Genomic DNA, 27,553 nt, shown 5'->3' on the forward strand with positions numbered 1-27,553 from the left:
CGGCCGCGTGTTTTTGTATTGTACTCATTCTGAAAGGGAATCGGAGGAGAGAGATTGGGATGTGCGTCTGGTTCCCTTTGCTTGAAGTGTTAGGGTTGGTTGACTCCTGCTGATTGATACTGGGTGGTACTTACAGATCTAAATTCACCCTCGTTAAAGGCTAGAGAATCTTAAAGGTTTGGAAGCTGTGATCACTTGCCAGGTCAGGACTGCTTCGCTAGTTAGTACAACGCCCTCGCTTTACACTAGTTTTTATCGCATAAACATAGACACTGGTTCTCAGGGAGTCATTTTAATAATGATCACTCAGTCTTGCCCAGTGATAAACGCGTCACACCCTCTAGCGCTTTAAAAAAAATACATATATATATATATATATATATATATATATATATATATATATATATATAAATATATAAATTTTATTGAGTTTTTACAGAGAGGAAGAGAGAGGGACAGAAAGCTAGAAACATCGATGAGAGAGAAACATCAATCAGCTACCTCTTGCACACCCCCTACTGGGGATGTGCCCACAACCCAGGTACATGCCATTGACCAGAATCGAACCCGGGACGTTTCAGTCCACAGTCTGACGCTCTATCCACTGAGCCAAACCGGTTTCGGCTCTCTTTCTCTTTTTCTTTCTCTTTGTAGTTACCAACTCAGTACACTGTTAGGTCTCTGAAGCAGGAATGTGCCACCTAACACATACCTGTATGCATATTTTTGGAAGTCACAGGAGGTTCTACATAAAGATGCAGGCATCGTGCTAAAACCGGTTTGGCTCAGTGGATAGAACATCGGTCTGCGGACTGAAAAGTCCCAGATTCGATTCCGGTCAAGGGCATGTACATTGATTGCGGGCACATTCCCGGTGGGGGGTGTGCAGGAGGCAGCTGGTAGATGTATCTCTCTCATCGATGCTTCTAGCTCTCTACCTCTCTCCCTTCCTCCCTGTGAAAAATCAATTAAAAAAAAGATGCAGGCATCGAGCTACCTCATGTTTCTTAGTCACCTAAGTGTAGTTGTACCCAAATACACATTGAAAAACATATATTTTAATTTCCTTTTATTATTATTCTAAATAACAATTAGGTTATTATATTGATTTTTTAAATTGAGATATAATTCACATGCTGTGAAAGTCATCCCTTAAAGTGTACAATTCAGTGAATTTTATTATATTTACAATGTTGCAGAATCATAACCACTGCCTATAATTCTAATCTAGACCATTTTCATCACCTCCCTAAAAGAAATCCAGTACCCATTAATGTTATTCTCCTTTTCTCTAGCCTCTGGCAACCATTGAACTACTTTCTGTATGGATTTGCCTAATCGGGACATTTCATATAATGGGATTATGTGATTGCTATCATTTTGTGCCTGTCTTCTTTTACTTAGCATGATTTATTTTTATTTTATTTATTTATTTTTTGTTAATCCAAACCTGAGGATATTTTTTCATTGATTTTTTTAGAGAGAGTGGAAGAGAGAGGGAAAGACAAAGAAAAACATCGCTGTGAGAGAAACACATGGATTGGTTACTTCCAGCAGGAACCCCAACCAGAGCCAGGGCAGGGAGGAGCCTGCAACCAAAGTGCCTTGAACCCGTTCCAACAGGGACTCTGGTCCTCAGGCCGAGGCTCTGTCCACTGAGCCAAACTTAGCATGTTTTAAAGGTGCATCCATGTTGTTGCACCTATTAGTATTGCATTCCTTTTTATGAGTCAACTAGAGGCCTGGTGCACATCATTCATCACTTCAGCCTGGCCTGCGCCCTCTCAGGGGATGTCCTTAGCACTGCCTTGGAGGCCTGAGATGCTCCCACCACTGCCGCTGCTCTGTGCAAACCTGAGCCTGGCTTCTGGCTGAGCAGCACACCCCCTGTGGGAGTCTGCCCCCTGGTGGTCAGTGCACGTCATAGCGTTGTTCCACTGTTCAATTTGCATCTTAACCTTTTATTATATAGGATAATACATTGAATTTTTGAAATTATATGGTTAGATAACTAAATTATTATGCATGTCATTTCAGGCCAGTAAAGATGTTGGCAAAATATCTGTTATGGAAAGGAGCATTGGATCAGAGGCGCTGATGTAGCTGGGAAGATTAATTACATAAAAAGGCAAGTAACCATCCAAGCAAACGCATTATTATCAGGGGACAGTTAAATTTTCTTAGACAGGTAAGGATTAGGCAGAGATTAGATCTGAGTGATAGATTTTACTCAGTTAGTGGGCTGATAAGGTCTGGCTGGAATGAGATGCAGCCATGCCACCCTATCTCAAGTGATCGCCAAGTGTTCTTGCCTTTGCGTGGGCCCTGGCGTGATGAAGGCAATCAGCCGAAGCAAAGTGATCCTTCTGGAACTGAATGGGTTGCAAAACTCTAAGGGAATGGGTTTTGCGGAGCAGAGCTGGCCGCTGCCCTCACCGGCTCCTGCTAGAACTTGGCTCCCACCTCTCCTCCCGCCCGCCCCTGCCCGCCCCCGGCTCCGCGGGAGCTATTTTGGCCCGTCCAGGCCGCCGTCCGCCCGTGGGGCTGCGCTCAGCTGCTGGGGGCGGGGCCTCCGTGGCCATGGCGGGCGAGCTGGAGAGCTCTAAGTCCCTGAGCGGGCTGCTGAGCGGCCTGGCTCAGAAGGATTTCCACGGGCACCCGGGCATTACCGAGGAGCTGCTGCGGAGCCAGCTCTACCCGGAGGTGCCCCCCGAGGAGTTCCGGCCTTTTCTGGCGAAGATGAGGGGGATCCTTAAGGTACCGCTCCTCCCTGCAGCCTCCGCTTAGAGCCCAGCCCCTCTCCCTCCCCATCCCTAAGCTGGAAAGGCTTTCCTCTTTAGACTTCTCCATGGGGGTCACATGGCCCCTCCAGAATCGGGGCGCGGGCTCCGTCGTCTCCTCTAACTTTCTTTTTTTTTTTCCTTTAAAAAAATATATATTTTGTTGTTTTTTTACAGAGAGGAAGAGAGAGGGATAGAGAGTCAGAAACATCAGTGAGAAACATCAATCAGCTGCCTCCCCCATCGGGGACGTGCCCGCAACCAGTGTACATGTCCTTGACCGGAATCGAACCCTGGATCCCTGAGTCCCCAGGCCGACGCTCTAGCTACCGAGCCAAACCGGTTTCGGCTCCTCTCACTTTCTTAAGGTGTCCCCCCTTCTGCTCAGCCCCTCAAGCGGTGCTGACCGGCGCCCCCGGGAGTGGACGCTGGGTTTTTCTCTGTAGATACTTCTCTTTTGTAGGTAACAGTTTCCAGTTGTCTTGGGGGATCTGTGGGTTTCATACTTAAAAAATCAAGAGCGATTAAATTGTCAGGCTTCCCCGTGTCGGGGGATTTTTTTTTTTTTTGGTGGGGGGGAGGGGGGGGGAAGGCCTTGGCCGGATTGAACCCCTCCCTGTCAGATAGTTCACCGCAACTGCGGGCTCTTTGGCCCCTGGAGTGTGGCTCTTCCACAAAAATACTACGGCCTGGGCGAGTCTATGTTGAAGAAGTGGCGTTAGAAGAAGTTTAAGTTTAAAAAATGTGGCTCTCCAAAGAAATTTCAGTCGTCGTACTGTTGATAGTTGGCTCTGTTGACGAATGAGTTTGCGACCACATAGAACGGTTAAGAGAGCGTATCTACCAGCTGGAAGGCAAAGGACAAGAAGCCTGTCTGAGAGAAGTGTAATGAGAGCTATAAGCACATACTTAAAAATGTACTTAGTCAAGCCACATAAGTCAAATAAAAGAAAAGGGGGAGTTAACTGAAAAACTCTAACCCAGTATATTCAAAGTATTATCTCCTTACATGTAGTTAGTGTACAATATTAATAAGGTATTTTAGCCGTAGCTGGTTTGGCTCAGTGGAGAGAGATTCGGCCTGCGGACTGAAGGGTCCCGGGTTTGATCTCCAGTAAGGGGGATGTGCAGGAGGCACCTGATCAGTGATTCTCTCTCATCATTGATGTTTCTTTCTTCATCTTCCTTCCTCTCTCTCTAAAAGTCAATAAAAATATTTAAAAAGTAAGATAGTTTTTATTATTTTTTCACTAAGTCTGTATTTTACATTTAAAACACATATCTGTTTGGAGTAGCCACACTTCAAGTGCTCAGTAATCACATGTATTGGACAACACTGTTTTAGACTGGGTTCTAGTCATAGGAATGACTCTAGTGTAGAAATAAGATTTTTAAAATGATTAAAAATATATATTGATTTTTTTTTTTTTATAGAGAGGAAGGGAGAGGTATAGAGAGTTAGGAATATCGATGGGAGAGAAACATTGATCAGCTGTCCTTTGCACATCTCCTACTGGTGATGTGCCTGCAACTAAGGTACATGCCCTTGACTGGAATCGAACCTGGGACCCTCCAGTCTGCAAGCCGATGCTCTATCCACTGAGCCAAACCGGTCAGGACTGTAAAAATGATTTATGATTTTTTATTTTTGTGGGCCTCCTGTGTGTTAAGAACTGTACTACCATAGATGTTTTACATTTAATTTCTTCCTTGCAAAAACCTTTATGGTGGGCTTCCATTTTAAAAATTAGGAAACAGGCTTATGGAGTCTTAAGCAGTTAGCCTAAAGTCACACTTACTTTGATGAAAGTCAATGTTAAAATTTCATCTGCTATGCTTTTACATTTGTTAGTTGTGTTTCAAAACTGCTTAGCTCTGGCTGGGTGCTCATTTGGTTGGAGCGTTCTTCCTATACCAAAAGGTTACCAGTTCGATTCCTGGTCAGGGCACTAACCTAAGTTGGGGTTTTCATCCCCTGTTGGGGCGTGTAGGGAGGCAACTGATGGATGTTTCTTTCTCATGGATGTTTTCCTCTCCCTCTCCCGATCCCCTCCTCTCCTTCCTCTCTAAAAACATATTAAAAAATATATGTATCTATATATCCCATTTTAGAAGTTTAGAAATACATGCAACAGCTTACTGATTGGTCTTCCTGTTTCACTTCTGCCCCCTGCAGTCTATTCTCAGCACAGCTACCCGTGATCCTTTTATCCCTCAGGTTTATCTTGTCTTTATTCAAACATCTTAGCTTTCTGAATCTCTTTAGGGCCCTTGCAGATGCTGTTCCATATGCCCGTAATGCTCTTCTCTCAGATAGTATATGCGTTGTTCACTTGCTTCATTCATTCTCTACTTAAAAGTGATTTCCTGTTAGGTCTCCCTGACCTATCCAAAGAGTCTCCTCTCCTTCCCCATTTTTTTTTTTTTACTCTGCTTTAGTTTTCTTCATGCTTAGCACTACTTGGAATTATATTATGTACTTGTTAGCTTGTTTATTCATTGATTTCCTTATTGGAATGTAAGTATTAAGAGGGTGGGATTTTCTTTTTTCTTTTTCTTTATGTCTAACACTTACTACTGTTTCTGGTACGTAGTGGGAACTTGGTAAAAACGTATAGGATAAATGAATGAATGGATAGTGCTTCAATTGGTTGCCTTCTGCATGCACCCGACCAGGGCCAAGGTCAAGCCTACAACTAAGATACATGCCAAGATCAGAATCAAACCCAAGACCCTTCAGTCCATAGGATCCACTGAGCCAAACCCGCTAGGGCCTTGGTCGGCAAACTGCGGCTCGAGAGCCACATTCAGCTCTTTGGCACTTGAGTGTGGCTTCTCCACAAAATACTTTTCCACAAAATAATGCCTGGGTAAGTCTATTTTGAAGAAGTGGTGTTAGAAGAAGTTTAAGTTTAAAAAATTTGGCTCTCAAAAGAAATTTCAATCGTCGTACTGTTGATATTTAGCTCTGTTGACTAATGACTTTGCCGACCATGGGATAGGGCAAATTTCTTGATCTTTAAAGCCAAATCAGCTGTTAAATTATCACTACAAGGCCCGGATGTGCATTGTAGTAGCTCCATCTCATTGAGATTCAGCTTATCTTGTCTTTTGTCAGATCTTGAAAGTATGTTCTTACGTAGCTCTGTAAAAAAGGTATTTTTTTTCTTTAAGTCTTAGTGTCTTTGAGTGTCACATTTAATTGCTAATTTGGCTGAGAATATATTTCTAGATTGTAAAATAATTGACTCACAATTTTAAAGGCATTGTTTAATTTAATGTGATTTTTTTTTCTCTCTTTGGAGACTTTTAGGATTTTCTCTTTATCCTTTATTTTCTTGAATATTTTTTAAAAAAATATATATTTTATTGATTTTTTACAGAGAGGAAGGGAGAGAGATAGAGAGCTAGAAACGTTGATGAGAGAGAAACATCGACCAGCTGCCTCTTGCACACCTCCCACCGGGGATGTGCCCGCAACCAATGTACATGCCCTTGACCGGAATCCAACCCTGGATCTTTCAGTCCGCAGACTTACGCTCTACCGCTTAGCCAAACTGGTTTCGGCTATTTTCTTGAATATTCTTGATGTGTGGTTTTCTTTTGTTTCACTTCAGGTCACTGTGGGCCTTCAATCTGCAGACACATGACTTTCAGTTCTGGGGAATTTATTACTACCTAGATTATTTTCTTAACTCTTTTTTTCCTTTGTTCTGTTTCTACTACTCTGATTTTTCAAATGTTAAACTTTCTAGGCTGTATCCTCAAATTTTATTTTTTCTGTTTTTTTTATATCTTTGCTTTTTCTTTTACTTTTTGATAGATTTCCTTAACATTCTCTTCTAGCCTTTTAATTGAAATTTCCCAAGAGTTTTCTTTTGACACAGACAATACACTATGTTTATTTTAGCCAATGTAGGGGAAGAAAAGGTTTTTTCTTGACACTTTTAGGGTCTTTGGCCAGTTCTGAAAATTAAGCTGACAAAGATTAACAGGAGAACACATACACATTTATTTAAGTTTAATGTGATGTAGGATCCTTCTTAAGAAAATGAAGACCTGAATATTTTATACTGTTTGATGAAGAGTGGACAGTTCACGAGGAATAGGATAGGTTGAAGAGTATGAGGTAATTTGTAGTAAATAAGGGAAACTTAGCAAGGCCTATTTGTGGGCTTCTTGATGACTCTGTCCATAAGGGTGCTCTTTTCTTCTGGGTTTAGGGAGGCACATCTCGTGAAGGTTTTATGATCTTTTTCAGGACAAAAGGGTTGTGGGAGAGGGTAAGTGACCTTCCTGCTCTGCCTTTTTTAAACTCCTGTGATCAATGTGCCCAAGTGCTGTATTTTGGGGTGGCATGTCCTGAACCACATCATCAACAGTCTTCCCTCTCTTTTGTAAAACACAGTGGGGAGCATAGAATACATAATATTCTGCACCTTGACCCTGAATTTTTATGCTATTCTTCAATATTAGGAATTTAGTACATTTGTACTGAACATTGGTGAAACCTTTTTTTAAGAGGCTATTTATTAATTATTATTATTTATTTTTAAATAATTTTTTATTATTGAAAGTATTACATAGGTTTCCATTTTCCCCACATTGACCTCCTCCAGTCCCCTCACCCTCCCTTAAGAGGCTTTTGATGAACATATTGCTAAGGTGCTTTTGGGTATGATTCTATTGAGGGATACCCCACTTAATCTTTTTAATATTCCAATAGTTTAAAGTTTTGCAAACTTTGGTGTATATTTTATTTTTATTATCCATATGTATTTATTATTTAAAAGTATAATTTTATCCTAGTTTCCAAATAACCTGGTCAATTTTGTGGAAAGTATTTACAGTAAAAATAGAGGCTTAAAAATGCATTTTGTATCATTTTAAAAATGACCTGCGTTGACTTACCTTTATTGATGAATTTTAAAAAATTGTTAATGATTGGTATCATCAAAGAATGGTGTTTTCAGCTTGTGTTTTGGGATTTGTCTTATGGAATATATCTAGTATCATTTTTGTGAAAAAGCCAGATTTTTAAAAAATATATAATATATATTTTTATTGATTTCAGAGAGGAAAGGAGAAGGAGAGACAGAAACATCAGTGATGAGAGTCACTGGTCAGTTGCTCCGGGCACACTCCCTGCTGGGGATGGAGCCTGCAGCCCTGGCATGTGCCCTTGACCAGAATCAAACCCAGGACCCTCCAGTCCCCAGGCCAGCACTCTTTCCACTGAGCCAAACCAGCAAGGGCCAGAATGCTTTTTAATGTTGAACTTACTTATCTTCATAGTAGCATTTTTGTATTTATTATATAATGTAGAAAGATTTTATTATGTAAGATGCTTCTAAATTTATTATTGGTCTCTCTTTACAAATGAAGAATTATCTGTTCAGCAGATTCTTTTCAATACTTGAGTTAATTTAAGAATGAATTTCACCCTTATACATTTTGGACAGCAAATATTAAGTAATAAAATTAACTTGATTATAAAAAATGGATTCAAAATATCTGGTCTTAAAATGTTTAGATTAGGAGACATGAATAGAAGATACTGAAAACATTTGACTTATTCTGTCATACATTGAGGATTCATTTGTCTTCTGTCTAGCATTAGCTTAACTATAAGCAGTAATTTTTTTTTTCTACTTTAGGTGGCAGTAGAATATTGGCTTGCAATACACTGATAAAATATGCTGGAAGTAACATAATGTTAAAAGTGTTATTTCTGTTTAATGTTCTAGTTCAGAAAACAAAGTTGGCTAAAAAACAATAAGAATTTCTTACCCAAAAGAAGTCTAAATATTTTGTTTGTTAATTTGAATTTAGAAATACCATTTCTGGCTCTGTAAAACAGATTCCTTTCCTATACTTCTCTAGTTTTTTTTTTTTTTTTTAAATATACTTTATTGATTTTGTACAGAGAGGAAGGGAGATAGAGAGTTAGAAACATCGATGAGAGTCATCGATCAGCTGCCTCTTGCACACCCCCTACTGGGGATATGCCCGCAACCAAGGTACATGCCCTTGACCGGAATTGAACCCGGGACCCTTCAGTCCCCAAGCCGACGCTCTATCCATTGAGCCAAACCGGTCCTGGCATCTCTAGTTTTTGTGTAACTAAATCTTCCTAATTTCATTGAGCATTTTAAAGAATTTAGATGATAATTCATGAGATGCCCTTCTACTTCTCTGAAGAATGATGTTACTTTAAAAAAATATTTTTTTGATTTCAGATAGGAAGGGAGAGGGAGAGATAGAAACATCAATGATGAGAGAGAATCATTGATTGGCTGCCTCCTGCACACCCCCTCCTGGGAATCAAGCCCTGCATCCTGGGCATGTGTCCTTGACCAGAATTGAACCCAGGACTCTTCAATCAGCAGGCTGACACTCTATCCACTGAGCCAAACCAGCTAGGGCTGGATGATGTTACTTTCATTTTTAAAAAAATATATTTTATTGATTTTTTACAGAGAGGAAGGGAAAGGGATAGAGAGTTAGAAACATCGATGAGAGAGAGACATCGACCAGTTGCCTCCTGCACACCCCCCACTGGGGATGTGCCCGCAACCAAGGTACATGCCCTTGACTGGAATCGAACCTGGGACCCTTGAGTCTGCAGGCCGACGCTCTATCCACTGAGCCAAACTGGTTTCGGCTGATGTTACTTTTTAATATCACTGGACATCACATGATAAAGTAGCAATTATAGGTTATCAGCTGGAGTTTGCGAAGTATTTTAATAAGCTCAAATGGCCTGTAATGAGGTATTCTGTAAGTTTTTTCGTTTTTCTCTTAGTTTAGGGCAGAACCCCTATTCATTGAAAATCTGTTTTTGGTTCTCCTTTTCTCAAAGTAACTATTCTGGGTCTAGAAACTTGACTTGGATTGAAGTGGGTATGGGGTGATCAAGGGTGGGGCAGGTTGGGGAGAGGGGCCGAGGGAGGTTGGCCAGCCAGCTCCACCCCCCTGATGAGGCCAGTTCGCTGGCCACAGGGGGTGTCATAGTGTCCAGTCATTCTGGTTGTTCCAGCATTCTGGTCACTGGCTTTTTATATGTAGATTATCTATTCTAATGAAAGGATAATAGGCTAATTAGACTGGATAGACCAGATGTCTTCTAGATGTCCTTCCAGATGTCCTTCTGGACAAAGCTACAGTGGTGGGGCCGAGGCAGAAGCAATGGCAGTTATGTGCAACCAGGTTGGCAGGGAAGAACAGTTAGGGGGTGATCAGGCCAGCAGGGAGAGCAGTTAGAGGCATCAGACTGGCAGGCAGAGGCGGTTAGGGGCAATCAGGCCAGCAGGGAGAGCAGTTAGGGGCATCAGGCTGGCAGGCAGAGGTGGTTAGGGGCAATCAGGCCAGCAGGGAGAGCAGTTAGGGGTATCAGGCGGGCAGTTGGACATCCCTCGAAGGGTCCCAGATTGGAGAGGGTGCAGGCTGGGCTGAAGGACACCCCACCCCTCTGTGCACGAATTTCATGCACCGGGCCTCTAGTAGACACTATATTTACCCAAGGATAGAACCTAGTTGCAATTGCCAGTCTTGAGTTGTGTCTAAATGTTTATATTTATTTTTGTTAAAAATATGTTCTTATTTTTAACATGATTTTATTTTTTAAAATATATTTTATTGATTTGTAAAAAATATATTTTATTGATTTTAGAGAGGAAGGTAGAGGGAGAGATGGAAACATCAATGATGAGAGAGAATCATTGATTGGCTGCCTCCTGCATGCCCCCTACTGGGGATTGAGCCCGCAACCGTTGGCTGCAATCGAGCCTGGGACCCTTCAGTCCGCAGGCCGACATTCTATCCATTGAGCCAAACCAGCTAGGGCTATTTTATTGATTTTTTTTACAGAGAGGAAGGGAGAAGGATAGAGTTAGAAACATTGATGAGAGAGGAACATCAATCCTTCTGGGGATTGAGCCTGAAACCTGGGCATGTTCCTTGACTGGGAATTGGACTGGTGACCTCTTGGTTCATTGGATGACACTCAACCACTGAACCACACTGGCTGGGCAAAAGTTTATATTTCTTTAAAATATACCTATATGATGAAAAACCATGATCACAAATCACAAGCATATATACAAGAGCTAGAAGGAAAATTTAAAAAGCGATATGTTGACCTACCTTTTTTTTTTTTTTCAATAAAGTTATAATGTTTGTGTTAAGTTTGAATAACTTACCTTTTAGGATGTACTTTATTCTTTATTTGTTTATTTAAGCTGTTAAAATTTTTATGGTTCTACTGTATCACTAGAGGCCCTATGCATGAAATGCACGCAAGGGTAGGCCTTAGCAGCCGCAGGGGCTGCCTGGATCCCTCCCTCGAAGCAGTGGCAGCTTCCTCGATCCTGCAGCTCAGCCCCGGCTTCGTCCAGAAGGATGTCCAGCCTAATTAGCATGTTATGCTTTTATTATTATAGATGAGGTATTGAAACATCTGAACAAATTAATATCTGAGCTGTGAGGCAGTTGCTTTCTCCTTCACTTTGTTGGGTTATTAGAGCAGCTTGTCAGTAGATTAAAATACCAAACAACTTTTTGCATTACTTAAATCTTTCCAAAGCATGCACTGGTACAGTACAAACTTCTGTTAAATGTAGCTAGTCTAGCATGCAAGCATCATGTATACTGTGCACTGCACCCAATCCTATTGCAAACCTGCTCTGTTGTGTAGGATATTTGGAGTGTCTGGAGGAGCATGAATGGTACTCAGAAAGGAAGGGAGGAGGAAACAGCATGAGTGCCTGGCTGGGAGGAGGGCAGCAGAAGTTGTGCAAGCCTGAAACAAGTCATTGGTGCCAACCCAAGCATCCTTGGTGTTCTTTCAGAAACATTTGCTGGGACCCCATGATGGTTTTTTTTGGCCTTAAGTTGGCACACAACCATGCTGATGATGCAGCTATCTGGGATGGGCTGATGGTACTGCACTGTGATGCTATGCTGGATTTTCTGGAATGCAAGGCAGCTTTACCCTGGAATTGCTGTCCTTCCCTTGTAAGGCATGATGCATCGAAGTAAATTGTGCCTAGTTCTTTTTTTTTTACTATCAAATAATTGGTAGTCATGTTGAATGAAGCTGGATATTGGCTCACATATTGGCTTGTCTCCTATTCTGGAGCATTGCCAGGGTTCTTGTTCCAACATCTAGAAGGTTCAGGAATCTGGAGAAGGGAGTGCTGTAAATTCTTTTTTTTTTTTTTTTTTTTAAATAATATATTTTTAATTGATTTTTCACAGAGAGGAAGGGAGAAGGATTGAGAGCTAGAAACATTGATGAGAGAGAAACATCGACCAGCTGCCTCCTGCACACCCCCCACTGGGGATGTGCCTGCAACCAATGTACATGCCCCTGATCGGAATCGAACCTGGGACCCCTGAGTCTGCAGGCCGACGCTTTATCCACTGAGCCAAACTGGTTTCGGCTATAAATTCTTAAAGAGTCTAGAGACGAAACATAATTTTGGAAGGCATTTTTTTTGGGGGGGGGCAGAGGAGACTTACCTAAAGGAACCAATTTCTTCTGTCTCTCTGGACCCCTTGCTTTTTATTAACACAAATTGTCCAAAAGCAAAGTAGATATACATCAAAGGCAAGGTTTAGTATACAGAATCCATTCCGGTTGGGGAAACTGCCTACGTCTGTTCAGGTGTTTGGCCAGTAGGAGGCAATAACATGCAGATTGAAATGCTCTCAGCTGTCTGGCAACAAGCAATCATCTATGCAAATCTTTAGGTGTGGGGACATGCCCTTAGCCATTTCCAGCAGGCAATCCTCAAGATTCCATCAACCTTTTGATGAAACTTCTTGCATTTATGACTTGCTGGAATTAGCTTCCTGCAGAGCATTACTGGCCTTGTTGAGACCAGAGGGCTGGCATAGTGACGGCAATGGTAGCTGCAACCAGCCTGGTCTGCCAGGATGTGTTTTAAATATTTAATATTTGAGTTGATTTTAGTTATAATCCAGACCATTGGTGAAGTCTTTGTGACATTTGTTTTTGTTAGATACACATTTATAAAATCTTTTTTTAAACTTAGTCATTATTTTACTCTGTGTTTGTTTATATTCCAGAAATATGACAATTTTAGAAGAAATGGAATGTAGCTTACCATGGATTTTAATAACTTTGAATTTTTAAGACATTAATGATGCCTAAATTACCATACCCATTGATCTATAATTCAGGTGGTTCTTTAAAACAAATAAAATTAAATTTAAAAAATATATTTTTACTGATTTCAGAGAGGAAAGGAGAGAGAGAGAAACATCAACGATGAGAAAGAATCATTGATGGGCTGCCTCCTGCATACCCCACACTGGGGATTGAGTTTGCAACCTGAGCATGTGCCCTGACCGAGAATTGAACCGTGACCTCCTGGTTCATAGGTCGACGCTCAACCACTAAACCATGCTGGCTGGGCATAATTCAGGTTGTACTTGAGCAGGGGTTGGCAAACTACATCTCACAGGCCACACTGCCTATTTTTGTAAAACGCAGGAGCCAAGAATAGTTTTAAAATTATTTATTTTTAAAAATATATTTTTATTGATTTTAAAGAGGAAGGAAGAGGGAGAGAGAGATAGAAACATCCGTCATGGATCAGCTGCCTTCTGCAAGTCCCCCACTGGGGATCGAGCCTACAACCTGGGCATGTGCCCTTGCCTGGAATCGAACCTGGGACCTTTTATTTCGCGGGCCGACGCTCTATCCACTGAGCCAAACTAGCCAGGGCAGCTTTTACCTTTTTAAATATGTAACAGCAATGGTAGTACCTTTACAGAAAATTTGCCAGCCCCTGTTTTCTTGAGCATTGTAGGATGATGTCTATCATCCCTAATTCCTGCTTACTAGAAGCCAGAAGCACTCTAATCACCATGAAACCAAGCATAGCTCTCAAACATTTCTCAAGTGCCTTGATGGGGAGGGTGGGTGGAGGATGGGGAGGATTGCTACGTTGTTGAGAACTCAAAGCCTAGATGATCAGTTTTCAATATTTTATTCCTCTGTGACACACTTAACAGATACATGCATGATCTTGTGTTTGTATTTTTCACCTCCCATTCGAGGGAACAATTAAAACAAGGGAAGAAGTTGTTAATATAAGGATAACCTTGAAAAACCTTCAGTTTATGCTTATAAAAATAAGTCTTTACAAACTCTAATATTTTTACTATTACAAATAACATTACTTATAATTTATACCTCATAGAATGTTTCATAACATGCTGATAAATTACTGCAATAGGTAATAGCCAGCTGTTAGAAAGCTTTAAATTGAGAAGTGACAGGATCCTATTATTATTTTATATAGATCACTTTGATGGGGTATAGAAGATAGACTTGAGGAGTTTGGTTCAGGTTCATGTTACTGAGGTAGTAGGGACAGAGCAGAGGGGACATATTATTAGACATTATTTCAGATTTATAACAGAATTTGGTGATTAAAAGGTTATAGGCATCTATTCCTGGCCTTGTTGCCCGTTAGAATAATTTGGAAAGTTTTTTAACAATACCAATATCTGGGCCTCACTTTAGAATTTCTGAAATGGAGTTTGGGCATTAATATTTTCTTAAATGTACCTCATGCTTTTAATGTGCAACCAGTATTGAGAGCCACTAATTCAAATTTGGAGGAGAGGGAAGAATCAAGGATAAGTAAGCATCAGGTTGCAAGCTTTGGCTACCAGTATATGGAGGTGGATGCCTTGAACAGTTTCTGTTCCATGGTAGCTATTCAAGCATTAGATGAAAATTGTTGACTTTGAACTCAAACCAAAATCAGTTCCTCATTTAATTTTTGATTTTTTAAAAAATTTGGATGAATTGCCGAAACCTGTTTGGCTCAATGGATAGAGCATCGGCTTGGAGACTGAAAGGTCCCGGGTTCGATTCTGGTCAAGGGCATGTACCTTGGTTGTGGGCATATCCCCAGTAGGGGGTGTGCAAGAGGCAGCTGATCGATGACTCTCTCTCATCGATGTTTCTAACTCTCTATCTCCCTTCCTCTCTGTACAAAATCAATAAAATATATTTAAAAAAATATTTGGATGAATTGATCCCAGTTTAAGATATTATTGACTGGAACCCAACCAAAATAACATCTGTCACAAGTGAAGTTACATCAGAATGGATATTTTGATACGATTTGAGGAAAAGAATGATACAAGTCACCTGAATTGTAATACTGTGAAGCAAAGTGCCAGAGGAAATAATTTGACTTAAGTTATTGTATTTTATATAAATTAATATTTCTATTGAGTAGCATAGCTAGAGATTTTGGGTCCTCCTACCTGCTATATAGGCAGATATCCAATAAATATTTATTGAATTGAAATATGAAATATCTTTAATCAGAAAATACTGATTATAAAATTTCTCTATATTAATGGAGGAATAAAAGGCAGCATGTTTGTTTTTCAGCCACAGTCCCACTTCCTGTACCTATAGTCTACCTGTACGCTGTCTGCTTTTATAATTCCTCTGTTCTTACTGCTATTGCTCAAGTTTAGTCAATATTTTTGGTTCCAAATAATAGGAAAACAGTTTAAACTAGCTTTAACAGTGAAAGGAGATTTTTGGTGCTATAGAAAGGATGCCGAAATAACACATAGAATTGAAGGAAGTCTGCAGGAACCAGGGGATTATAGAACAGGAATATCACTCCATTGGAACCTACTTTCATCTCTACTTGGCTTCATTCTTTATATTTGCAATCAGACCTTTGCCAAAAGATCAGTGATGGCTGTCTGCATCCTAACCTTATATCCTTCTGGTACCATGACAACTAGAGACAAGACCATTTCTCTTTCTGCTCGAAATTGGGAGATTTATTTGAATCAATCATTATTCCCAAAGAAAGGAGAGTACTCTGATTTGTGTGGTTTGGAGCTCATGCCAACCCCAATGGCCAGGAGAGGATAAGAACATACCCAAGAAGATGCAGGGGAGAGCTCGTCCTGAGACCAAATCATTAATCATCACTGTCCTCTTCAAAGCTCTATTGCCTCAGCCCTGTAATGACTTTCCATTGCAGTTTAGCTGCTTACTGCTCTCAGAACAGCAATGGCATTAAGTTTTGAAATTTATGGAAAAGCATAAAGTAGTATACAATTTCAGAGTAATGTTATTATGAATGAGCTATTTGGCTGAAGATAGACTACAAAGCTAAAATAATGATTCATTTAATGAAATTTAATTAATGCTTATTATGGCCAACGCATTGTACAGTCTTAATATGTTAAACCAAGCCTAGTTATCTAGGCACTGAAATTATGTCATATTTCATCAGAGAGCTAATTAATTTTACTCTCTTATTTTAAAACTAGAGGCCCAATGCACTGATTCATGCACTGGTGGGGTCACTTGGCTTGCCTGCATCCTCTTGCAATCCGGTACTCCTTGGGGGATGCCAGAGAGCCGGTTTTGGCCCAATCCCCACATGCCAGGCCAAGGGTCTCCACTGGTGCTCGATCTGTGCCAGGGAAGGACATGGGAGGGCTCCAGGGTGTGTCTGGCCCGTTTCACCCAGTCCCCCAGCAGCAAGCTAACCTACCAGTTGGAGCATCTGTCCCCTGGTGTTCAGTGTGCGTCATAATGACTGGTCAAACAGTCAAATGGATGATCAGACACTTAGCATATTAGGCTTTTATATAGGATTTTTATTTTATTATTTCACCATTATAGTACTAGATTTTTAAAATTAGTTTATAGTTATTGACCTAGAATTTAAATTGCATGAAATTTTTAACAGTAGCTTTTCTGATCTTTGATATTTGCAAAGGGAATATTTTTATTTATTTATTTTTATTTTGAATCAATCTTTATTGTTCATATTATTACAAAAGTTCCTCATTTTTCCCCCCCTCCACCAGGTTCCCACCCCACCCTCTACCCTTTCCCCACCCCCCATTGTCCTCATCCATAGGTGCACAGTTTATGTTCAGTCTCTTCACGAATCCACCACTTCCCTTTTCCCCAAGAGTTGTCAGGCCACTCCCCTCCCATATCTCTGATTCTATTATAATCAACAGTTAATATTGTTCATCAGGTTTTTTAATTTCCTTGTGTTTTTTTTTTAATTAATAAACTTATATTTTTAAGAATAAATTTTAAAATCTAATAATTTTAAACCTTGTTTTTTCTGCCCTGGGAACTGAGAAGCAAACTTGTTTACATGTAAACTTGCCCTTGGGCTATCAAAAGGCATAGCCATCAAATGTAAATGAACACATTGTTTAAAGATAGCTGCTGGCTGGAATTGGATTACCTGTTCTGGGTGGGAAGGGCATGTCCTCCCCTTTCACCGTTAAAATTAAGGTGTTAGCTTTAAAATCTCTTTTTGGCAAGAGGCCTTAAACTATCAGAACTTTAAATTTTTCAGGTAGCAAATCAATTACTTAGCATTTTCTCAATAATACCTCCACATTCCCACGGATACACTTCAAACAAAAGACACATCCAAATAGATCAACCAATCTCATCCAGACCCCACACAAGGCACAGATCAACATCCCAGCGCTACAACAACTCAACACATCCAGATCTAAGCCTTCATCACTTGATTCAGCAGACCCTCAAGTTCCTCCAAAAGTTTCCAGCCATGTCTGAGAGGCAGCCCTGGGGCATGGGCAGGCGAGTGAGCTGTTCTGGGCCTGGCTGCTCCGGGCCTGGTTGCTGTTGCTCTGGGCCTGGCCTCTGTTGCTCCGTGCCCAACTGCTCCAGGCCTGGCTGCTTTGGGCACAGCTGCTACGGGCCCGGCAGCTCCAGGCCTAGCTGCTCCTGCCCTGGCTGCTCCGGGCCTGGCTGCTGCCGCTCCAGGCCTGGCCGCTCCCAGCCTGGCTGCTTTGGGCCTGGCTGCTGCTGCTGCTCTGGGCCTGGCTGCTCCTGACCCAGCTGTTCCGGGCCCGGTATTTTTATACTTCTGAAGAGTTTATTCTCATTATTGTCACTTGATGACCCTTTTGTGAATCTTATTCATTGATTATGAATCACTCAAAATATGATCTATAGTTAAGAAGCTACCACTTTCTAGTTATCTACCAAATTCAAAATTATTACTTTTTCTGTCATTACAGTCTGTTGCATCTGCAGACATGGATTTCAATCAGCTGGAAGCATTCTTGACTGCTCAAACTAAAAAGCAAGGAGGGATCACATCTGATCAAGCTGCTGTCATTTCGAAATTCTGGAAGAGTCATAAGACAAAGATCCGAGAGAGCCTGATGAACCAGAGCCGCTGGGACAGTGGGCTTCGGGGCCTAAGCTGGAGAATTGATGGCAAATCACAGTCGAGGCACTCTGCTCAGATACACACCCCTGTTGCTATAATGGAGCTGGAAATAGGGAAAAGTGGACAGGTGAGTTCAACTTCAATTAATTTCCCATGTTGAACTATATTTTCTCTTACATATTAGCAATACATTCAAATTTATTTTATGCAATACTTTTGTTTGCAGAAATAGTGAGAAATAGTAAAAGAACCTTCAGAGAGGGAATCACCTAAATATTTAGATCCTTCCAATTGTGCATAGAGTCTGGAAACTAGCCTCGGCGTTCTGGCAGCTACGGCAGAAGAACAAAATGGGGCAATAAGCCCTGGCCGGCGTAGCTCAGTGGTTGGAGTGTTGGCCTTGTCGGCTGTGAACCAACGGGTCTTGGGTTTGTTTCTGGTCGAGGGTATGTTACTGGGTTGTAGGCTCCCTGCCCTGATTGGGGTGTATGCAGGAGACAACCGATTGATGTGGCTCTTTCACATCCATGTTTCTCTATCTCTCTCTCCCTTCTTTCCCCCTCCTTCTCCCTTCCAACTCTCTCTAAAATCAAAGGAAAAAATATCCCCCAGTGAGGATTAACCAAAAAAATTTTTTTGAAATGGGGCAATAAGTTGATTGTACCGAAGTTGCCCACTACTCCCTTTTATTTATTTATTTTTTAAAATATATTTTTATTGATTTTTTACAGAGAGGAAGGTAGAGGGATAGAGAGTTAGAAACATCGATCAGCTGCCTCCTGCATACTCCCCACTGGGGATGTGTCCATAACCAAGCTATATGCCCTTGACCAGGGTCGAACCCGGGACCCTTCATTCCCCAGGCTGATACTCTATCCACTGAGCTACACCGGTTTTGGCTCACTATTCCATTTTAGTTAGCTCTCAGAATTCTTGCCATTTGGTCAGAATCTACAAGGCGATGATAGAGAAGCTAAATAAAGACCAGGAATTGAGATTAAACAACAAAGAATAAAACTATCTCACCAAGTTGTATTTATATGTAATCAGGCATAGAAGAAAATGTATCTTAAATACTGTAATGTATTTATTATTCCTAAAGATCCTAATGTGCTATCACTGTCATTGAGCCCACCAGTAATTTTTTTTTATTTGATCTTTTTTTAAAAATATATTTTATTGATTTTACACAGAGATGAATTGAGAGTGATAGAGAGTTAGAAACGTCGATGAGAGAGATACATCGAACAGCTGCCTCTTGCACACCCCCCCGCAACCAAGGTACATGCCCTTGACCAGAATCAAACCCGGGTCCTTTCAGTCCACAGGCTGACGCTCTATTCACTGAGCCAAACCGGTTTCGGCTTTTTTATTTGATCTTGATTACTTACAAAACACTGCTGCTTTTTCCTACAGCCACTATAGCAGATAATTTTAGCATCTACATGGTTTTCCTTGAACTTTATTTGGTTTGTGCTCCATTTAACTGTCAGATCATAATGACTTGGTGTGTATATCTTTTGGGGGGGAAAAAGCAGCAACTTGAAAGTAGGAAGAGAAAACCCAGATCACTGAATTAGCTAACCAGATTTTTTCCCCAGATAAATGAAATATGTGCTCTGTTACATTCTATAATAGAAATGTATTACTTTCTTCTAATAATGAGGATATATATATATATATATATATATATATATATATATATATATTTTAATATATTTTATTGATTTTTTACAGAGAGGAGGAGAGAGGGATAGAGAGCTAGAAACGTCGATGAGAGAGAAACATCGACCAGCTGCCTCTTGCACACCCCCCACTGGGAATGTGCCCGCAACCCAGGTACATGCCCTTGACCGGAATCGAACCTGGGACCTTTCAGTCCGCAGACCAACTCTCTACCACTGCGCCAAACTGGTTTCGGCAATCAGGATATTTTTAGCTGTCAGGTTTTCTCTTATATTCCCTTCTTGAATTTCTTAGGATTTTTCATTGTTTGTAGTTCCATAATGACTTTGTTTTTAATTTAAAATATAATTCCTTTTAAAAAATGTAATTTTTTTTTAAATACATATATTTGGGGGATCTTTTATTCAGTTATTATAATATAATGCGTTTGCCTTTGTTGACTTTGGTGTGTCTGACCTTAAAGTCCATTCTCTTAACCCTTGTGTTATATGGGCTTCTTCCTTTTGTTCCTAGATCAAAAATCTGATAGATTAGCAAGGTATGATAAATAAACTTAGATATTTCACCAGTAATTTGTACAGGCTATTCATTTAAAAAACATGTTTTTATTGATTTTAGAGAGAGAGGAAGGGACACAGGGAGAGAGAGAGAAAACATCAATGTGAGAGAAAAACAATTGGCTGCCTTCTGTCTGTACCCCAACTGGGGATCGAACCCACAACAACTTGGGTATGTGCCCTGACTAGGAATTGAACTGGTGAAGTTTTGGTTCACAAGATGATGCCCAATTAACTGAGCCACACTAGCCAGGGCCAGACTATTCATTTTTTATTATAGCAGTAGTGATTATTTTTTGTCTTAACTATTTATCATTTGGATAGGATTATGAAAATATACATATTTAAGACATTTCTAGAAAACTTTTATAGTAATTCCTAATATTTCTTGAACTGGAGTTTATAAATAATATATGCCTTTTGAGTTAAGTAATTTACACACCATCTGAATGTTGGGTATACTGTCACAGATATTTTTAAATCTAATTTTAAATCTCTATGGTTTTTCTTTGACCTTGTTAGCCAAAGTGGCAAAATGTTTCTTTTTCATCAAAATGATTTTCATCAAATTAGTACATTTAAACGACTACAAATGATGTGTTGGCTAGCTCCTAACAAATTTATATTTCCAAGCTGGATTTCTCTTCTAAATTTCATTTATATATTTATGACATAAATATATATTTGAAAAATTACTTAAGTGTGGAAAGAAATAAAAAAAATGGAATATGCTCCAAACTAAGTTCCTCATATGCCTTCCAAACCTATTTCCTCATCTGCATTTTTCCTCATCTCAGTTAGTGGCACCTCCATTCTTCCAGTTTATATACTCCTCTCTTTTTATCACTTCCACATCCAATTCATCATTAAATATTGCTGGGTTTAATTTTAAAATATATCTAAAATTTGACTACCTCTTACCACTGCTCATTATGTTTAGATCACTATCACTTCTAAGTTACTATAATAACATTCTCCTAACTGATCACTCTGCATCGCTTTTTAGCTTACTCTCAACCCATGGAAGTATATCAGTAGAGTAATTCTGTTAAAGCATAAATCAGAAAATGTATTCATGGTTCTCATCTCACTCTAGTGGCTTTCTATCTCAGTCTGGTTACCAGTGCTCTTCCTTACTCAGTCTCCTTTAGCTAGGCACATATTCTCATGGCTTATTCTAGAACATGCCAGGCATGCTTCCTCTTTAGGATCTGTCCATTTGTTATTCCTTTCTCCTAATTGGTCTTCCCCCAGATAGCTATAGATTTTCCACTTTCCTGAGATCACATCAATAAGGTTTTCACTGACCACCTCTCTAAAGGTTCATTTCTCCACTTACTGCTTTATTTAAGAAAAACACATTATTGAGCTATACTTTTCATACAGTAAACTGTATCCCTTTGAATTGTCCAATGTGAAATCACTGCAACAGTCAAGAGACAGTGTCTGTCACCCCCTGAAAGTTTCTTTATGTCCTCTCTTCACTCTAATTCCTTTGCAACCACTTATCTACCTTTTCTTATCATAGATTCATTTTTTTCTGCTTTATTTTTTCTGTATGTCACTTATTACTACCTTGCTTGCTATATACAGTTGACCCTTGAGCAGCAGATTTGAACTGTGTGGGTCCACTTACACATGGATTCTCCCCCCCCCCCCCCCAGTAAATTTACAGTCAGTTGTCATATCCCTGGGTTTTGCATCTGTGATTGGGATTCTTTGTATGTGAAGGGCTATGGACATTGTTCTACATCATCTATCTATCTATCTATCTATCTATCTATCTATCTATCTATCTATCTATTTATCTAAGCCTGACTGTTATGACCAGTAGCTATGACATGCACTGACCACTGGGGGCAGACGCTCAATGCAGGAGCTACCCCCTGGTGGTCAGTGCTCTCCCACAGCCAACCTCCTGTGGCCGGCCAACCTCCTGCAGCCCCTCCCCCTGGCTAGCCCGAGGCACCTCCTCCTGGCCGACCCGCCAACTTAGCGCAGCCCCTCCTCTCCAGGCCTGCCCCCATTGGTCCTGACTGGAGTGGGCTGGCTGGCCAACCTTCCATGGCCCCTTCTCTGGGTCTGCCCACCCCAATCGGCTCTGATGGGGCAGCCCCTTCCCCTGGCTGGCCACCCCGATCAGGGCCAATTGGGGTGGGTCAGCCAGCCAAACTTCCACAGTCCCTCCCCCTGGCTGGCCTGCCCCAATCGGCCCCGGGCCCTGATCGGGTTGGGAAATATCCATGATTGGTCTTGATCACTGGCCAGGCCGAGGGACCCCACCCATGTACAACTTTGTGTACCAGGCCTCTAGTACTTCAATAAAAAGATTTAAAGTGGGAGAGAAAGATAATGTGTCTGTAAGCTTGTTGACTCTTTGAGAACAAGGCTTTTTCACTGCTGAAGTCCTTATTAGCTTCTGACTAGTAACCTGCCAACAGGCAGCCCCTAGTTTTGGACTTCATTCAGATTTTTACTGTTCTGGCTCTTTGGTTTTATTCTTGTGGACAGATGGGGGTGATTGAGAGGAAGCCAGGAAACCAAGCCTTTAGAGGACTTGGAAGCGATTTTTTGGATGCCAGTGCTTTTTGCTAAACTCAGGGTGACAGTGTATCTTGCCCAGCAATGTTGAAACTGCTGGTGTTTGTCTAGTATTTGTGTACTAGTTGGTTGGCTGTGGGCTGCATTCCATGCCACTGCTCTACCACCAAGGTGCACATAGAAGACTCTGCCTCGAGCCTATTTTTAGCATTTGTTCTTTATTGTGTATAAAATACATATAACATAAAATTTACATTTAATCATTTTAAGTGTACAGTTGAATTGAGTATATTCACGATGTTGTGTAAACATCATTGCTCTCAATTTCCAGAACTTTTTAATCATTCCAAGCAGGAACCCTGTACCCATTAATCAGTAACTCCACATCCCCACCTTTTTCTGGCCTCTCGTAACTTCTGTCTGTTTAGTGTGTCTGTGAATTTGCCCAATAAGCGGACTCATACAGTATTTGCTCTATTGTGTCTGGCTTATTTTGCATAGCATAATGTCTTAAAATTTATCCATGTTGTAGCATGTGTCAGAATTTTATTCCTTTGAAAGGCTGAATCACATTCTGTTATGTTTATACTAGATACCAGATACACATAATTCGTGCAAGGGGCTGGCCCTTGCAGCCCTGGCTGCCTTGGCCCTCGCACCCTGATTTTGTCCGGAAGGTCATCTGAAAGGTCGTCCGAATGGTTGTTCAGCCATCTGGTCTAATTAGCACATTAGCTCTTTATTATATAGGAGTATATATTTATTTATCCATTAATATGTTGATGGGCATTTGGCTGAAACCGGTTTGGCTCAGTGGTAGAGCGTCCGTCTGCAGACTGAAAGGTCGCAGGTTCTATTGTGGTCAAGGGCATGTACATTGGTTGCGGGCACATCCCCGGTAGGGGGTGTGCAAGAGGCAGCTGGTCGATGTTTCTCTCTCATCGACTTTCTAGCTCTCTATCCCTCTCTCCTCCTCTCTGTAAAAAATCAATAAAATATATTTAAAAAAAAATAAAATATGTTGATGGGCATTTGAGTTGTTTCCACCTTTTGACAATTGTGAATAATATTACTGTGCACACGAATGTACACATATCTGTTTGAGTATATGCTTTTCATTTTTTTGCATATATACCGAGGGATGGAATTGTTGGATCATATGGTAATTCTATGTTTAATTTTTTGAAAAACTACCGAATTATTTTTCACAGTGGCTTTGCCTTTTTACATTTTTTTCTGACAATGCATGAGGGTTCTAATTTTTACACATTTCATCAACATTTGTTATTTTCTCTCTCTGTGCTTATAAATTGCATTCCTAATGGGTGTGAAGTGATATCTCATTGTGAATTTGAGTTACATTCCCTAATGCAGTGGTTTTCAACCTTTTTTGGGCAAAGGCACACTTGTTTCATGAAAAAAATCATGAGGCACACCACCATTAGAAAATGTTAAAAAATTTAACTCTGTGCCTATATTGACTATATAAAGTAATTCTCTTGAATAGGAATCAAATAAACACAAAGAAAGTATTTTATAATTACTTTATTATGAAATATTAAGTAAACAAAATAGTGAAAAATTATAAAATTCTTGTCTTGTCTGCACCTACGGCACAGGAACAGCGGTTGAAAAACGCTGCCCTAATGATTAGTGATGTTGAGCATCTTTTCATGTGTTTATTGGCCTTTAACATTTTTTATTTTTATTTTTAAAATATCTTTATTGTTGAAAGTATTACAGATGCCTCGCTTTATGCCCCTCCACCTGGTTCCTGCCCCGCCCCAGGCTTTCACCACTCTATTGTCAGTGTCCATAGGTAATGTATATCTATATATATAAAAGCCCAGTGACTAGAACAGTGGAATGACCAGAATGATTGGTGGCTATGATGCACACTGTGACAGCCAATCAGTCTGATCTGGGCCCCAATCGCTCCCCATCCCCTGGCCAGCCCGGCCCCTGATCAGCCAGCCCCCAACACCCTGATCAGGGGTGGGGCTGGCTGGCCAACCACCTGTGGCCCCTGGCCCCCACTGGCCCTGCCCGATGGGCCCCCATTGGGTTGGGCTGACCAAGCCTCTAGTATGCATATAAGATCTTTGGTGAATCTCTTTCCCTGCCCTCCTCCTTCCTTCCCTCCCTCTGAGATTCATTAGTCTGGTCCATGTTTCCACCTTCTATTTTATCCATCACTTTATTTTGTTCATCAGCTTTCTGAGGTTCTAACAAAAAATTTTATAGGTATGCTCTCAACCTCATCTTTTAGACCTCATTTCCATGGCTAATGCCTTGGAAAGTTCTAAGGCATTGACCTTTCCTTAGAATTCATTTCTTGCTTTAATATTGTTTGCCTCTGTAGAAACAGAGACTCTTTCAAAACCAAACTTTCTGGCTCCCTTTTAATGAATTGTTCTTGAGATGTTTATTAGGTATTTGGAAATTTGGGTCTGGATTTCAGTTGTATAGACTTGGCAAAAAGAGAGGTAAAAGAGTCGTAAGCATTTGTTCAGTGGTCATTGATTTAAGATATTGAGGAGCAGAAGGAAGGCTGAGAATGGAACTTTGAGAAATGTGGGCCTATAATGGGCAAGTGAATAAAAACTCTGTGAGGGAGGCAAGGTTGAAGGCGGTCAGTGGTGGAGAAATGAAGAATAAGGAACAGAGAAGAATTGACAGTGGAACCGCCTCACTTACTTTACATACTGGGTGTGATGGAAAGTTTTTCAATTTCCTCTTCCCGTAGGTTGTTCCCTGCCTGTGGCAATGGTCCTTTGACAGAATCACACAGAATAGTGATATTATGATGGTTTACTCTGGTGGGTGTGGGCAGGAAGTTTATGCTTTACTCAGTACACTTATTTATGCTTTTTAAAATTATTATTTTATTTCTTTTTCATCTTTTATTTTTTAAATTTTTATTAATTTATTTTAAATATATATTTTATTGATTTTTTACAGAGCGGAAGGGAGAGGGATAGAGTTAGAAACATCGATGAGAGAGAAACATTGATCAGCTGCCTCTTGCACACCCCTCACTGGGGATTTGCCCGCAATCAAGGTCTATGCCCCTGATGGGAATCGAACTGGGACCCTCCAGTCCGCAGGCCGATGCTCTATCCATTGAGCCAAACCGGTTTTGGCTGCTTCTATTTTAGATGTCAGTCCATCAACAGCGTATGGTGTTCACTATATACATTTCAGAAATTGCTCAGAAACCTTGACGCGATCTTTTACTTTTGCCAGTTGTTTCTCCATGTTAGTGTTCCTTAATCCAAAGTTCTTAGAGGATAGTTAAACAATCTTCTTAAGTGTCTAAATCTTGAGAAAAAAATGTTTGGAGCATTGTTTGGCCTTAATATTAAAACAAGGTATTTCAGTGTCTCATGAATAACACGAGAGGTAAAAATATTAACTGGTTTGATATTTCATTCATTTTAAAGGGTTGTTTTTACCCAGTGGCACACATTACCTCAGCACCAGCATATAAAATACATAAAAACAGTTTAGTTATTATTCAACTTCTTTTATTAATAAAACAGGCAGAAGAAAACACAAACCAACTTTACAAGCGTAATTTATCAAAGAAAACTAGAATTATTTTTACTTTTGTAAAAAACCAGGGATCCAAAATTTTTTATCTAGAAAGTAAAAATTAATTAATTTAAAATACCTCGTTTTATTATTTCTTTTCATCCTTTGCCTCAAATGTCCCTTAATTATGAAGATTTCCTCCTTGACTTCCCTTTAATACTTCCCCTTCTTGTACTACCTCCCATATATGCTTCTCCCTTTCCGTTTTTATAAAGCTACCCTATTTGTCGTTGCTTGTCTATTGTCTACGGTCTGTTTCACCAGACTTTAAGGGTCATGAAACTAGGAATTATCCTATTCTTACTAATTGTAGAATCACAGGTCCTTATGATAGTATCAGGTATAGTGATGCCAAATATAAACTTATTACATTAATGAGCAAATGAATGGTCAGCTGTTATGAGAGGCTATTAATTCTCTAACCAAAGAGGAGGTTAATTTTAAAAAGGCTTTTCCAATTTTTACTTTTATAATTTCACTTTTCAGACATAAAAGTGATAAAACTAATATTGGAGAAAATTTGAAAAGCAGAAAAAAGGAACTCTCTAGTACTAATTTCTGCCACTCCAGTGAAGTTGCTAATACTTGGTATATTTCCTTTCAGTTATCTATGGGCCTTTAAAAATAAATCCTTAAACACAATGTATGCATTATACAATTTTGTATCTGCTTTTGTTGAAAAATAGGAATATAACATATCCCTTTATTTTTTTTTCTCACTTTTATTCTCCTCTACTGCATTTTGTTGTTCAGCTTTGAATAGTTCAGTTTTGGGGAAGAATGTATCACTTAGGAAGAGTCATGCTGAGAGGATTAAAGGATCACGTGTTTTGTTGTAAAGACTTCATTGTGTAAGCTGACTTATTGTCATGTGGCAGTTAAAAATATATTTCTCATAAGAGAGAAAATGAAGCTGAGAAAAATCAAATTAGATTTTCTTTTTCCTTGGAGATGTGTAACAGATATTCTGGAACTTGACCTCATCAAGGAATTTCATTGCTATTTGAACTTTCATTTTTCTTAAGAAAATATGGGATTAAAGTGGGATTAAATGTGGGATTAAAGTATAAATACACCTTGATTATTCAATTACTAAAAATTTGTGGGTGAGTTGAATCTTTGTGACAGTGACTCATTTTCCATT

At 40.1% G+C, this 27,553-nt stretch overlaps 2 protein-coding genes across 2 annotated transcripts in view; both read left to right on the forward strand.

Annotated features, from left to right (window-relative positions):
* The first annotated feature begins 2,562 nt into the window (after positions 1–2,562).
* COMMD1 (copper metabolism domain containing 1) overlaps positions 2,563–27,553 on the forward strand; it is a 53,535-nt gene continuing 28,544 nt past the window's right edge. The window contains exons 1-2 of the mRNA XM_084901132.1: positions 2,563–2,757; positions 17,877–18,158. Of these exons, the coding sequence (XP_084757258.1) occupies positions 2,581–2,757; positions 17,877–18,158 (459 nt within the window). The 5' untranslated portion in view covers positions 2,563–2,580. The remainder of the gene's footprint in view (positions 2,758–17,876; positions 18,159–27,553) is intronic.
* The window catches only part of B3GNT2 (UDP-GlcNAc:betaGal beta-1,3-N-acetylglucosaminyltransferase 2), a 202,103-nt gene continuing 192,568 nt past the window's right edge, over positions 18,019–27,553 (forward strand). Inside the window, exon 1 of the mRNA XM_084901120.1 lies at positions 18,019–18,158. The gene's annotated coding sequence lies outside the window, so the exon portion shown is untranslated. The remainder of the gene's footprint in view (positions 18,159–27,553) is intronic.

This window comes from Pipistrellus hanaki (assembly GCF_964339955.1).
Source record: "Pipistrellus hanaki genome assembly, chromosome: 12".
Classification (NCBI taxonomy): Eukaryota; Metazoa; Chordata; class Mammalia; order Chiroptera; family Vespertilionidae; genus Pipistrellus; species Pipistrellus hanaki.